The 16,416-nt window shown below is 39.3% G+C and overlaps 1 protein-coding gene across 2 annotated transcripts in view; it reads right to left on the bottom strand.

Annotated features, from left to right (window-relative positions):
* Positions 1 to 9,659, bottom strand: part of vapal (VAMP (vesicle-associated membrane protein)-associated protein A, like) — a 145,247-nt gene extending 135,588 nt beyond the window's left edge. The window contains exon 1 of one of the 2 annotated variants that reach the window (XR_008649055.1): positions 9,332 to 9,634. Coding sequence is in view for 1 of the 2 variants with exons in the window: in XM_033982725.2 (XP_033838616.1) it covers positions 9,332 to 9,389 (58 nt within the window). In the remaining variant the exon portion in view is untranslated. Of the gene's footprint in view, positions 1 to 9,331 lie in introns of both variants that reach the window. The other variant, XM_033982725.2, reaches the window with a different exon arrangement.
* Positions 9,660 to 16,416: the final 6,757 nt, after the last annotated feature.

Below are 16,416 nucleotides of genomic sequence, written 5' to 3'. Positions count from 1 at the left end.
TGAGGCGTAAACTTTCAGGAACAAAGTTGGCGCTGTCAGACGTTTATTATGCCTGAAATCGACAAAAGAAAGGCGAAGAAGTGACGGAGCAGATTTCATATTTGGAGTACTTTCCTGCAGCAGATTGGACATGGAGGATCTTATTTTGTGGACATAATTTCTTGACTGGATTATATTCTCTGGACCTTTACGGAACAAATGAGACCAACTTTGTGTGAATATGTTGATGTTTGACAGAACCAGAGCGCTCAATGGTAAGTGAAGTCCAGATTCACACTTTGTGACTTTTCTGTAAAAACGTCTTTCCTGTCAGCACTGTGGTGATTGCAGGTGAAAATGGTTTGCATATCCAGAAAGATGAGGGCCGCAGCTTTCATTTGATGTGTAGATTGTTTGTGTGGGTGACGCAGAAGTGTATGTACATTGCTGTAAAGTAGGCCCGGGCCGTCGGAACGTTAACAGGTTAATAATTATTGCGATAATATCGTTAATCGCGATTATTTTGGCCACGATAATCGTGAGTCTAAAATTTAATATCGTCCCATCCCTACTTCTGACTGGTCTTTTTCCCTGTCAATCTGTATTTCAGCTAATCACCTTCAAGCCCAAGCCCATAAACCATCTCGCACTCTGAGGACTTCAGGGACTGGCCTCCTGCTAGTGCCCAGTCAGGGCTAAACATGGGGATCAGCATTTCAGTTTTATGCACCTAAAACCTGGAACAGTGAGACAAAACATGTGAGACAAGCCTCTACTTTGACAATGTTTAAATCCAGGCTCAAAACAGTTCTGTTTACCTGTGCATATGACCTAATGGTTTTTATTCTGCACTCTTCTCTTTTAATGTTAATTTTATGATGATTATTTATGTTTTGATTTCCTGTATTCGGATTTTAATGTTGTTGTTATTCTGTAAAGTACTTTGAATTACTTTGTGTACGAATTGTACTATACAAATAAACTTGCCTTGCAGCTCCTCTCTGCTCCAAGACCGTCATGACAACAGGAGGGACAATGCCAGGGAAAGTACAATAGTTCAAATTAGAGGAAGGTACCGTGAAGCCAAAAGTCCAAGGAGCAAATGAAAATAATAGAAAACTTTCTAAGTCTAGACCCCGGTGCGGACTTTCAGGTGAATCATTTAGCCCTATAAATTAAACACATTTCAAATTTCAAAAACGTAGTCCATTTAAACTGTATTATCGGTTTAAATTTATCAGTTGTCAGTGGCACACATCTTCAAATCAGAAAAATGTGATTGACAAATGAGAGGAACAAAATGTGATTTATTTTCTGTCATATTACTCAGGCCTAAGAGGAAGACTCTAGAACGGGGTTAGCAAACCGCGGCTCCGGACGCCTCACAGACGACAGCTTACAGTCCTGCGTAAAGATGAAAGTGACTTCGTACAGCCCGACAGACGCAGACGTTGTGCACAGAGGTTCAGGAGCAGAAATCCCATTAACCATAAATATTTATGCTGTTATGTTGCAAATATTTATTTTTCATTGTTTAGTGGCATAGCGTTTTTTTTGTTGTTGTTTTTTAATTTAGGTCAAGGCTCCGTTACATGCTCCGAAAGCCCAAAGGCAACGGCTCACGACATTTTGTGTTTGCTACATGGATAATTTAAGTTCAGCTTTTTAATTCATTTGAAGGAGACATTCGACTCAGCATGGTTTCTTTCTTTTTTTTAAAGAGTTCAAAATGTATTCATTACATAAATAAAATGTTTCCCCATGGAAATGGGGACCAAATGGCTCTTTGGGTGTTAAAGGTTGCCGACCACTAGTCACACTGAATGAAACTACTACAGTTGAAAATTACATTACACTGCCTAAAAAAAATCTGTGGTATTGGTATGAAAACTTTTCCTTAGAATTCAGGTTAAAATGTACCAGTTAGTAACAACATTATATGCCTGAGGTTGTCAGGTTCTTGCCAAGTGAACTTATTGAACTACTGAATGTCACATAGGATGTTTCCATAATACTATTGCTGAGAAATGTATTGGCCTGTATTTTGGTTTAAGTCTCAACCCAAATAACAAGGTGTACAACTGAAGAAAGGATAAGAATGGGGCTATATAAATAAACAACTGAACAAAAATTACACAAAAAAGTTGAAGCTGAAATCAGGAACAGAGATTTGCTCCCTTCAATTACAGATAATCCAGTGAATTTGCATCTGTTTTACATCAATTTAAATTTCATTCAGGGCCAAAGACAAAGTCAGTAGTAGTACCGTAACTACTAACTTTCGGACTACAGAGCGCACCTCAATATAAGCCGCACCAGCTAAATTTGAAAAGAAAATCAATTTTGTCCATATATAAGCCGCACCTGAATATAAGCCGCAGGTTTTCATATTGTAACATGAGATATTTACACAGAAAGACGGTGCACCGACACGCTTTTTTTAAAACTGTGCCTGAAAATTGGCACCAACACGACATCAACACGGGATGAACACATCTGCAGGTTTAGAAAATAAAGCTGCACCAACACCGAAAATCTGCTTTTATTTCCTCTGAAAACTTTTGTCATCTTTTTACATTGACCAAGTTGGATTCATTGTTGCCGAGCTCACGTGCAGTGGCTCTATTTCAGGGGTCGGCAACCCGCGGCTCCGGAGCAGCATGCGCCTCTTTCAGCCTTATACTGTGGCTCTGCGTGGCTTGGGAACTGACACTGACACAGCTCACTGTCCTGCGTAAAGAGCCCTGATTTTCAGACGCTGTGAGCACAGGGGTCAGGAGCAACTTTCGCCCGTCCCTAATGACACACTAATAAGCTCGTCCGTAGATGTATCATGAAAATCCTGCTGGAAATCGCCACAGAAATCTATTTGTTGTAGTAGCAAGTTTATTATCTGCTCTTGTCTCTCCGCGATGACGTTTCACGTATAACACATCAGACATGTCGCCCAAAAGTAGAGCCACAAGCGAGTGAAAATGAGCCAAAACAAAAGTCTTTGGAGAGCTTTTAACAAAGGGGAAAAGGACAACTGAGGAGCCAGAAGAGGAGACTACGATCTCCAAGAAAAAGAAAGATAAATTTAACAGACAATGCCTACTTAAAATCTGGGTTTGTCGCTGCAGGTGACTCTCACGCACAGTCCGCTCTGCGTAATATGCGGGAAAAGCAAATGAGGCAATGAAACCTTCAAAACTGCTTTGGCACATGGAGAATAAGCACCTGGGATTAAACGATACGCCTTTAGAGTTTTTTGTTTTTTTTTAAAGAAACTGCAGAGCAGAGTAGACATAATCACATAATCAGCGCAGAGCTCACACTGATGCAGCGGTTTGGTGAGTTGTATTTTTTTATGCACTTAAGTTATTTTTGCCATATTTATCTGCCACGTGTAGAAGGCTTGTCCATGAAAATAAAACCCACATTATTCCGTTACATTATTATTATTATTATTATTATACACAGTGTTATCTTCATTTTAGATGTCAAAAAGTATTTGCGGCTCCCAGTGTTTTATTTTACGTGGAAAGTGGGTCCAAATGGCTCGTTGCGTGTTAAAGGCCGAACCCTGCTCTATTTCCTTCTTTATCTTAAAAACTGCATCATATCCATTTCATGATGCGCAAAATGATCGTTCAAAATCAAAACTAGTGAATTCTTCAGAGCAGAATCTTTCCCCACATCTGTCTCACTTTACGTTTACAGCTAGAGAGCGCCCCCCAGGGGCCGTTACCCAGTAAAAATTCCATAAATAAGCCGCACTGCTGTATAGGCCGCAGGGTTCAAAGCGTGGAAAAAAAGTAGCGGCTTATAGTCCGAAATTTACGGTAGTAGTAGTAGTAGTATCATACTTATAGGCTAAGGCTACTGTATTGTAACTATTGGGTACTTCTTCCAAAATATTTGCTTGGCTGCAACAACTGATCAGATTTATCAGACCTAATCACTTACTGACAAAATTAACATATATAACTGATCATTCTTATCAGCAGACAAAAAAACACAGCAAAGAGGTTACATCCCTGAGACAGCAATGTCACAACAATAGTAATTATAAAAGAACAAGACTGAACAATATGGGAAAAACTTCTAATTGTGAGTATTCTGACAAGAATTGCGATTGTGATTTGGAATTTATGTTTTTAAAATAAGATTATGTTCAAAGTTCACATTTTAAACTTTAAAAATTTGCAAACTACCACAATAATTTCACATTTCAGAACAGATCCGAACTACAAGACTAGCAGTTTTTATGCAGAATATAGAGGGAATGGATACTTAAATTGCAGTCTTTGATATTTATCAATTGCGTCAGTTCAAATTGTGATTTCAATTAAACTGCGGTAATTTTTTTTTTTTAGATAAGCAGATAAATTAAGTGAACTTTATTCTCCACAAACTATTAATAAAAATTATTCAAATACAGCTTTTGCCACCATAGTCTCAGTATAAACTTGTGAGAAACTATATAACAAATGAACCGTTCAAATACTAACATAATAATTAGTTGTGAACCTCTGGCCCTATTATTTGCTATATGTTCATCTTGCTACTGTTATGAATATTGTTGTGGTTAAAGAGGGGTATTTTACTTCTATGGGGTATTAACTGACAAGTTAATAATAATAATAATGGCTTACACTTGTAATGTGCTTTACAGGTTTGTCAAAGCCTCTCAAAGCGCTACACTATAGTCATTATTCATTCATTTCCACACTTGGTGATGGTAAGGTGATGGCCCCTCCGACCACCACCTATCATTCGCACACACTTTCATACTAGGCAATGTGGGTGAAGTGTTTTGCCTCAGAACACAACGACAGAACTTGGTCTGAGCAGGACTCGATCCTCAGACCTTCGGGTTGGGGGACAAACACTCTAACCACTGAGCAACTGTCGCCCCTATGTGTTAACATAACAAAACATGTTATGTTAACACATAATATGTTTTGTTCACCATGATACCTTTTATTGTTTTGAAAATGCTATATTCGCCAAAAATGGCATATTAGCATATTTTATAAGTTTCACTTTCGTTTTTGTGTTGATAGCACTCTGACTCAGAGCATCAATCAATGTGCATCCCATTAATGAAGCTACTGCACATCACATCAAGTAGCCAAGTTGTTGTGTTGTTTTGTATCGTGCTGTGTGTCTTAGTATATTTAAGGAGAACTGTCATGTGAAAGTATGGCTGGATAGGCTTGGGCTGAGCACACTTTAAACAGAATCTTACAGCTAACTGTAGCGTGGGTGCGAATGGGACCAGGGATAAATCTCTGAAACATCCATGGGTGACATCTAAAACCTCTTCAGGCATGTTATTGATGAGGGATTGTTACAATATGGTAGAAAGCAAAAAAAAATATTTAGATTTTAGATTAGATTATACATAATACTCCCTCTTTAAACATGGGATTTTCCAGATATTAGGAGGTACAATTTTGATCTTGTGAGCTGAAATGTGGACCGTGTGACCAATGGGTAATCAGAATGGGGGTGGAGAGTTTGTGAATCAGGTGAAATTAGGATGTCCATGATAACATTATGATGCACCATGTCCTTGCTATCAGGCCAGAGTTTGGAGGTTCAACTGAAGGACAAGCATGAACTGGTTTTGATTTTTAGATGAGATCATTTTTTCAAAATAGGGTTGTTAAAAGTATCAAATACCAAAACTAGTATCAAAACTAGATACTCATTTGAGCAGGTATCCATACTAAAAAAGTCATATTCACAAAACAGAAATGAACCTTTCCTGAATAGCTTTAGAATGATCTTGAGTTGCATCAAACCAAACCACATGGCAATATAAAGGAACCATTATTTAAAGTTGAAAGTCACATTCTATTGTCGAAAGAGTTTTTTACATTATCATCGTCTTATCACAATCATATTTAGTATCGAGACCAAGTATTGAAATCGAGTGTGAAATTTTAATATGGTAAAAACATAGGGATGAATGACGAATTGACCAATGATGGAATTCATTGTGTTGCTAGTATGTTTTTGCACATCTGTGACTGATTTTTTAAACTCCTGAAGACCACCGTTTACTACCATTTCGATTCTTAGCTTTGACAATTTGCCGAACATATCTACCCACTCTTCATCCGCATTTCATGCTTGCCTGAAAAAAAATAATAATAAAAAATACAACTAAACAAGAAATTCAAGATTTTTAGCAGCACTTTACTAAGCACGGAAGAGAAGTTAATACAACATTTTAGACTCTGGGTTAGAAATTTGGCCAGTCAGTGAACTTTTAAATCATCTTGAACTCCTAAAAGATGAGAGCGATAAAAGGGACAGAAATACCACAGTCATAAGAGGCAGAAATAATTCATTTTAACCATGTAATGTTGTGTTCAGATGTGTCCAATTCACTTTCACGTCTCTGTTCGCTGATACCCAACTTAATCCATACAACTGGACTCTTACAGCAAAGATGAGCCAATTCAGATCAACAATATATAGAAAATATTGGCTAATGCAATGATCATAAATTATTATAGTTAATCATATGACAGGAAGTTGCAGTTTTATGAAAGTATCTAAATGTAAAAAGGTCAGATTTTATTCATGAAGTTCCTTATTCAGTCCTACTTTATATGTCCTTGCTATAGTCTCTGTAAAGTATTTGTTTTGATGTTTGACTAGTAATAGATTAAGGATTATATAAGAAAATAAATAAATAATCAGAATCAATTTGGGGTGGACAATATAACAATTTAGCAAATGTATGGGTGCTGTACTATTGGTAAGTATATGTGTGACTAATCCTAGTTTAGCCCTCATTTAGTCCTTGAAAAGTCAGACTGTTGGTTTCATACAGTTCAAATCAGGGCTGCACAATAAGAAAAAATGCAATCTTCAATCTTTAGTTACTGCCTGGGATATAGAATACACACTTCAATACTTTACAAACATGTGAGTCTGGTCACCAGTGAAGTTTGCAAATGGGCGTGATTGACAGATGGATTAGAAAATCAGGAAGACACGTGGTCTGTCCGTATAGGAAAAAGTAAAGGAAAAAATATCACGGGGGACTGAAAAATGTTGCAGATTTTTGCTGAATTAATGAGTGAAGCACTAAATTCTGTTAATCTGAGGCGATAGAAATGTGATTTTATTTGTAAATCATGGGTGACCAATGAGCTCCTTTGTTTCACATGCACCACTGAAAAAAGCGAACGTGATTGCAGTGTTTTCCATAGATTTGGTTATGGTGATAGATTATGGTAGCACAATTTTTTTTTTTAATTTGAATTATTTAATCTCATTCAATTTGTGGATAATAAATGTCACTTACTGCCTATATTTAATCTTTGACCATTCATTTTTGACCAGTGTAGTCTCTTTTATAGGTTTGTTATAATAAAATGGACAACAAAGTCTAATTTTGTTTCGTACCAATATAGACCAGGTTGTTTTTAGACTATGGATGGCCCACAGTCTCCTGTGCTAATGGGAAACGTTGGATTGCACAATCACGTTTAGCCGGGCTAGAGACGCAGCGGAAGGCATGGGGACAAGACTGATATCAATCTGTATAAAAAACACAGAGACATCATTCTGGATTAAAAATATACTACTAGTTGGTTGGTTAAACCATAGTCTAGAGTCCATGATTCTGTACCTGGCTTAGTCTTTGGTAAAGTCAATGAATAAATCCCTGGTTGGATCCTTGTTTGGTTTCTTGGTAAAACCTGGTTTAGTTCTTGTGAAGTCCTCCGATGAGCCCCTTTTACAATATCAAACTGGGTTCTTTCTCATTAGAATTAGTAATGTAATTTCCTATAATTCATTAGTCGATAAAATGAGTAGCTATTTGATTCACCTAAATGTCAACTGCTCAATATGGCTCTAGGCTCAGAGCTGGTACAAGGGAAAGCAAGTCAACAACATAGCTAGCTAGCCTCTCTAAAAATGCAGACAATTCTAACAGACCTATTCTTGAGTGATGCATAGCTGAAAGTTTTGACTGCTATAGTCGATCACTCAACAGTACACAAACTACCTTTACCTTCTCAATGCAATAAGGAATATTCACAAGTTATACAAGTATCAGTAGGCTCATACATCCCCTATGGATAGTATAATAAACCTTACAGTACTTTTATTAGTTATAAAAGATGAAACCACCACATGCTATATCAGATAGTCAATAATTCTTTACTAGTGTTGTCACAAAACTAAGGAATGGACTCGATACCTAACACAGATTCCGAAACTATGATAATGAAAAACAAGTCGTTATTTAGACAATGGAATGTGATTTTCAACATTAAATCATGGCAATGTCTTGTCTATTACCATCTGGTCTTATATCTGTGTAATCCCACAACTGTCCAGGTAAGTTCCACAGCGGTCAACAGGCATATACTAGTCTAGATGGTTTTATACTTGTTTTGACACAGCTCAAGATCATTCTAAAGCTCAGGAAATGTTCATTTTTGTCCAGTGAATGTGACTTTTTTGGATCAAGGCCTGCTTAAATGAGTATCTAGTTTCCCAAACTAGTTTTAATAACGATTAGTATATGATTTTCAATACTTCTGACAACACTACACATTTAGATGTGCAAAATGTATAAACATAATATTGCCAACCACACACTTGCAAGGAAAAACAGCAATGTTACGTAATAAAGGGTACTCATAGTTAAATATGTATTGATACATCAGAATATCCAAGCCACCGTGCCAAAATCGTACAGCACTGGATACAACTTTCTACTAGCTCTGATGATTGCTCCCGTCAACAGATCAAGAAATGACACTAAATAATGCATATATTGTCCTGGTTAGCATTCATATTTATAGCCAAGTTTGTCCGTACAGCTATTTGTCATCTGGAGAGTTAGAATGCCTGCTTGTGCGTGGGTTAAACGCTTTGTCGAAGCTGTAAAAGTTCATTACTTTCCACGTCAAATCCTAGGTTAAATTTCAAGGCATTACCCTACACAGCTTGGCAATGCTAGCACCAACAAGTAGCTAGCCTTGAATTGTCACTTGTGAAGAGTGTGTCTGCGATAACAGTTTGTATATTCGGCGTATTTTGCTTAGTAGAAATCATAGCGGCGTCCTTGCAATTGGCTTGTTTTGCTCCGTGTTGTCAACTCGCTGTCGCCGCGTCTGCGTGCATCCCGCGGCGTTTACGCAAATCACTCGAGCTCGGGGATTCATCCGCGGCCTGTTACGTCCCCTACGTTGCTAAGGCTAACTTAAAATGGCGGTGGGCGCTATCAGGCTAACAGGCTAGCAAGAAATTCACTAGAAGGAGTGTAAAAAAATCAAAATCGTGGTATTTCTTAAAACATCACCTGGAGTCAAAAACTAAGGCATACACGTACCTTTAAATCTGAGGTCGGAGGGTGGGTCGAGAATGAGAACCTGGTCCAATTTAGACATTTTGGCGGTGGGGGATGCACTTGGTTTCGGCGTAGGAGCTGACTGACAGGCAAGTCGGAGCGTTGGAAGAGAGAAGCCAGCGCTGAGTCAAACGCCGTGGACTGAGAGCCGAGAGGGGCTGAGACTGGACTGCTGCCTGCCTGCCGGAGCTCCGAGGACGAGCCCGATGATGATAGGAGCTACTACTGGAGACTGGAGCGCGCCTTGCTACTGCTGTACTGCCCTGTTGCGCGCCCTCGTGGTGGATGCCAGTGCTGATGTGATTATGGTAAGGTTGAGGTGAATTGGTTGCAGACTCTTTCTCACCGGGTGCTTTTAAACATGGTCAGTGAAAATCAGATAACTGGAATAATCTGATAATCCACTAATTAGATCTGGTTATTCCAGTATTTACATGCATAAGAGAAATCTGATCATAAAACACCTCATGTGTCAGTTCAGCAATGATTTTCAGAGGAACTGTTGTATTTGGAAGACAAAGTACAATGTAAGACTGTAGTCGATTAAAAACATTTTTAATCGACTAACGATGTGCCCTGCCGATTGATTACCCGATTAAAAAGTATTAAAACTATTACATATCTTTATGAATCTGACCCAAACTGCACGTACAAGTCTAAAACTACACAAGAGTTCACACAAAAACAACATTTTTTGAGAAAAAGTACTGAGAAACAATGCATTCATATAAAGACAGATTAGACTTGTGAATCATGAGTTTAATCTGCCTTTTTACATATACATGAAAAATATCAGCTCTTCAGCTGACTCACTCACTCACTTCTCCTTTCTGCTGTTGTCCCATATAAAGCCTTATAATTCAAAATAAAATGATTAGTAGACTAATACAAATTTTGATCAACAAAGACTAAACAACTAAAAGCCTACAGCTTTAGGCTAGCAAAATTCACTTTAAATTTAATTTTTTTTTCCTTTTGTATTTCATTTTTGTCTTTGCCGCATTCATTTTCCTTGTCCAAACCTTCACAGGTGTAAACAATCAGAATTAAATCACATTTCTTCTATCAGATGTATCAGTTTACATCATGACATTTCAGAAATTAGATAATGATCAGATATTTGGTATGCATGTAAATATAGCCAGTGACTAAATTATGAACCCACCATTACGTCAATCGTCACACTGTTTTTCATGCCAAATTTGTGGGAAAAAAAAGATCTTATATGGGTTAAACAGAGAGACTTGTATATGAGATTTAAGATGAGACTAAAGTGCAACACATGTACTCCTTTTAGCCCTTCAAATAAATTACTGTATTACTTCCTTAAAGGTCCCATATTACACAAAATTGGCTCTTGTGAGTTTTAAGCTATGTTAGAATGTTGTTACTTCATCAAAAACGTACCTGGAGTTGTGTTTTGTTTCATTCACACATGAGTTACCCTTTATTATTACCGGTAGTTTGTCTACAACTCCAAAACTCAAAATGCGCTGTTCCACCTTGTGATGTCATGTAGTGGTAACTTTCAAGGTTTATCTTTATTTAATAACAATGTTTTTGATAAGGAAACATTATAACATAGATCAGAAAAAGGATGTGTGGGAGGGAAAGATAATGGCCTACTATTGGGCTATTTGGTGCACAATACAATAGCCAAATCCAATGCAATGCACAATAAAGACCTTTTTTGGAAATTTGGTTGCTTAACAATTTTGATTTTCTCCTCAGTCACAACTTTTGTAACCACAACCTTCCTGAGGCAGACTGACATAACCTCAGCTGCCACTTGACTTTATTTTGGCACTTTCCTATTCGAGGTGGTCAGTAACTGTTGAAATGTACTTTTGACCATGCTTTTCTAGCATACTTTTACTCCTACTTACAGGTGATTTTAATGTACATGTGGATAATGTGTTTGACAGAAATGCTAAAGAGCTCAGTTCTGTCCTTGAAACCTTTGGTCTGACTCAGCATGTCAGCGAGCCCACCCACATCAGAGGGTACACTCTGGGCCTGCTCATTACAGAAAGGAGTAAATATTTCAAATGTCAATGTGGTGGATGTTGCTTTTTTGACCTGTCTGCTATTCCCAAACCAGCGGCTGGTCCTGCAGTTGACACATAAATGATAAAAGAGGTGCACTGTTCATGGAAATGATACACTTTGAAAATGCCTCATGTTCTAATGTTGATGATTTCTTGAACTATGTGACTTTGATTGTTTTGAATGTTCTGGACACCATTGCCCTGATGAAGGTTAAATGGTTAAAGATAATCAGAAAGCTCGTTCAGGGCACTGAAAAGGGAGTGCCGGAGGGCCGAGCGGGAATGGCACAAGTCAGAGTTCCAGTTTCATTATGAGATTTACATTTAAATGTAATGAGTGTGCAGTATTCTTTAATGACAAGGCACATAACAACCCAGCACCCACCTAGACATTTGGAGCTGACTCACTTTGTACCTGTAACTGACAAAACTGTCCAAGAGATCGTCACTAGTCTGAGTTTATCTACATGCTGCCTTGATGTGTCACCCACTAAAATTATTAAAGTCTGTGCTCAATAGTTTGCTGTCACCACTCACTTGCATAGTTAACATGTCACTTCAATCTGGAACATTTCCAAGAGAAAAAAAGAAGAGCAGTCTTGATGACACAATATTGACCAATCTCAAATCTGCTGTATATATATATATATATATATATATATATATATATATATATATATATATATATATATATATATATATATATATATATATATATATATATATATATATATATATATATATATATATATATATATATACACCAAACTTAAAGCAACACCATGCAACTTTCTGGCATGTCAACAGTATTATTCCATGGAAATATAAAGATAAAGTTAAAACCATACTCTGGCCAAAGGAACAACATTTCCATGGAGATAAGCAGAAGTAGACTCTCCTCCAGGCCAAATAAGTCAGATTTGTGGAGATGCAAGCTTGCTCAGAGTAGGACACATTTTTCTTTGTTTCTCAAAAAACATTCTTTTATTTTAGTCTTTTTTGTTGAAAAGTTACACAGTGGGGCTTTAAGTGAAGATTCATTTCCAATGTTTATTTTATTGAGAGTTGCTCTCAGTGATAACCTTCAAAAAAGAATTGGATTGTACAATACAATGTAATATGAGAATGGTGGCTATAGGCAGTCTAAGCTGTACTCACTTGCAGAAGCAGGAAGTATCTATGGTGATGGAGGTCTGATGGAAACCTTTATGGCTCTTGTTGATGGTTTCCCCGTAAGTTGATTATATCTTGCATAAATAAATGAAATTAAACAGTAGGAATGAAATAGCAGGTTTATTTTGTGTTACCCAAACATGCAGCCTGGACACAACATGTGGTCCCAATCAGCCTAATTCTGAAGTGAATTACGGACAAACTGTGGAAAAATATCAACCCAAAAACTATTAGGACCCAAATGGAAAAAAAATAAAATAAAATGATGACAAGAATAACCCCTTTCATGACATATTCACTCATAGCCACAAAGCCAACTACTATCCAAAAAATAGACAAAAAGCATGTTTGTTTTGTGTTGTGTTTATTGCAGTGAAAAACTTGCAATCTTACTCTGAACCTGACATGGGGGAGGACCTTCTCCTGCTTATTTCTATGGAAATATTTTTTGTAAAACGTCTCCATGGAGAATGTTCTGAAGTATGGGTTCAACTTTATATTTTCATGGAATAAACTTGCATGGATAGGCAACCTCCAGAAAACTTACATACTGTATCTTGCTCGCTGTCAAACACTTGGTGGCCTGCCCTTTCCCCATGGGGCCCAGCCGTGGCTTGGCCCGAAGGAGCAACGTGGGACCATCTTCCCGTGGACCCACCACTTGCGTGAGGATCCGTCAGGGGCCGGTACAAAGAGATCTGGATGGCAGTTGAAGGCAGGGGTCTCGACAACCGGATCTCCGGACATGAAGGCTGGCTCTGGAGACATGGAATGTCACCTTGCTGTGGGGGAAGGAGCCGGAGCTTGTGCACGAGGTTGAGCGTTACCAACTAGATATAGTCTGCCTCACCTCCACGCACAGCTTGGGCTGTGGAACCTAACTCGTTGAGTGGGGCAGAGCTGTCAACTGATCACCTCTTGGTTGTGAGTTGGATCCATTGGCAGAGGAGGAAACCGGACAGACTTGGCATTTCCAAGCGTACTGTGAGGGTCTGCTGGGAACGTCTGGTGGAGCCCTCAGTCAGTGGGGTCTTCCACTCGGACCTCCAGGTGAGACTGGGGTCATGGATTCCAAGTGGGCCATGTTTTCTGCCTCTATTGTCGATGTGGCTGCCCATAACTGTGGTCACAAGGTCTGCGGTGCTTGTAATGGCGGCAACCCCTGAACACGGTGATGGACACCAGGCTGAAGGCTGAAGAAGGAGTCCTATCAAGCCTTGATGGCTTATCGGACTCCTGAGGCAGCTCACGAGTACCAGATGGCCAAGCATGCCGCAACTCGTGTGGGCGCAGAGGCAAAAACCCGGGGTTGGGAGTTCAGGGAGGTCATGGAATAGGACTATCGGATGGCCTCAAAGAGATTCTGGCAAACTGCCCAGCGCCTCAGGAGGGGGAGGCAGTGATTCACCAACACTGTTTACAGTGCGGGCGTAGAGCTGCTAACTTCGACTGGGGATGCTGTGGGATGGTAGATGGAATACTTTGAGGAGTAAGCAGAGACTGGGGACTTGAACGTGGACTCATCCATCACCCTGGCTGAAGTCACTGAGGTGGTTGGCAAGCTCCTCGGTGGCAAGGCTCCGGGGGTGGATGAGATTCGTCCCAAGTATCTTAAGTCTCTGGATGTTGTGGGGCTGTCTTGGCTGACAAGTCTCTGCAACATCGTGTGGCGGTGAGGGACAGTACCACTGAACTGGCAGACCAGGGTGGGAGTCCCTCTGTTTAAGAAGGGGACCAGAGTGTTCCAGTTACAGGGGAATCCCACTCCTCAGCCTTCCCCATAAGGTCTATTCCAGGGTATTGAGAGGAGAGGAAAATCTGACTGATAGTCGAACCTCAGATTCAGGAGGAGCAGTGTGGTTTTTGTCTTGGTCGTGAAACACTGGACAAGCTCTATACTTTCCATCGCGTGGTCAAGGGTTCATGGGGGTTTGCCCAACCAGTCTACAAGTGCTTTGTGGATTTGGAGAAGGCATTCGACTGTGGCCCTCATGGTGCCCTTTGGGGGGGTGCTCCAGGAGTATGGGGTGCGGGACCCTTTGCTATGGGCTGTCCCGTCCCTGTATGACCTGTTCATTTTATTTATGGACAGAATTTCTAGGCGCAGCCAGGGGCTGCAGCAGGCACTGAGGGGGTTTGCAGCCGAGTGTGAAGCGGCTGGGATGAGAATCGGTTCCTCCAAATCCGAGGCCATGGTTCACGACCGAAAAAAGGTGGCTTGCCCTCTCTGGGTGGGAGGAGAGTCCTTGCCTCAAGTTGAGGAGTTCAAGTATCTCTTCTTGTTCATGAGTGAGGGAAGGATGGAGCGTGAGATTGACAAACGGATCAGTGCAGATTCTGCAGTGATGCCGTTGCTGTATTAGGCTGTTGTGATAAAACCCAGGACACGCAGGAGGAATGCCTTGGGGTTCCACAGGAGGAGCTGGAGTACGTGTCAGAGGTGAGGGAAGTCTGGGAGTCCATGCTTAGACTGCTGCCCCTGTGAACCAGCCTCGGACAAGCGGAAGAAAATGGATGGATGGAGTTACAGTATAATAAAGAATGCAGATAGGGCCTCAACAAATATAGCCAACGCTAGACTTCAGTGTCTGCTTTAGATCAAATTGAAAAGACGATGGAGATAAATCTATTATTCATAACAAGAAATAATGCACTGTGAGTCAATGCAATCCCCTGAAAAAGTGAAGAATGCATGGGCCTTACCAGAGGTGGATAGAGTAGCCAAAAATTATACTCATGTAAGAGCAATGCCAACATTAAATAATGCACAAAGAAAGAGTTATTTTCAGAGCTTATACACAAAAATGAGACAAACCAAATTATATCTGTAGGAGTTGTGCAAGAAACAAAGTGTACAAATCTTTTCTATTGTCAACATGAAGCTTTTGTCACTTCTAGACTTACTCACAGTGGGAAGAAAAATACTCTGAAAAGTACAATTTCTTTAAAAAGCTGTTTATGTAAATGTGAGTGAAGTATTTCCCACCTCCAGCTCTTAGTATGGTGGAACTCACTCACTTCAGACCACTTTACCTCATAAACCCCTGCAGTCCTGCATTTAAAGACATAAGAGTAATTGATTTAGTGACCCTGGCTTTAAGGACACAATTAAGGGCAGTTAAAATATTTAAAGCGTCAAACATTATTAAGAAAATTCCAAAACACAACAAGCTATCTTTAGATGAGAGGGTCTGAGTAAAAGCATGCTACCACAACCAAATAATTGCGTTAAGACCAAATTCAATGAGTTACATTAAGACCAAATTCAATGAGTTACGATGGATTGCTGGGATTCACATGCCAAAAGGTTAATCCACAGCCTGTGCTCTTGCCTTTTTGTCTTTCATTGTTTAACTTACCAAAATGTTAAGGATTTCAAACAGATAAAGGTATTTTAAATCTCACTTCTATTTCAAACCACAGTATGTAACTTTATAGCCAAAACAATAGAAATACAAGTTTTTGTTTAATTTGTTCTTTATTGCACTGAAAAACTTGAAAAAGCCTGCAGTCTTATTCTGACCACAGTTGCATCTTTACAAGCTCCACTCGTCCTCTTCCTGCTTGTTTCCATGTTAACGTTGTTACTTTGGCTATAAAATTCCACAGTATGGCATAAAACAAATCAATATCCATGGAGAATGTTCTAAAGTATGGTATTAACTTTCTATTTCCATGGAATCATAAAGGTGATGTGCCATCTAGAGCGTTACATACTGCACCTTAAAAAATGTGTCTGTCATCATGTGGTCATTTTACATATTTGAATAGCAAATTTATGACAACAGATCCACATTTCTGTAGTAATGACTGATTCAAATTTTTACTTTGGCAAACACAACTGAA

The sequence above is a fragment of the Periophthalmus magnuspinnatus genome, chromosome 17 (assembly GCF_009829125.3).
Source record: "Periophthalmus magnuspinnatus isolate fPerMag1 chromosome 17, fPerMag1.2.pri, whole genome shotgun sequence".
Lineage (NCBI taxonomy): Eukaryota > Metazoa > Chordata > Actinopteri > Gobiiformes > Gobiidae > Periophthalmus > Periophthalmus magnuspinnatus.
This window is presented reverse-complemented; position numbering and strand designations above follow the sequence as displayed.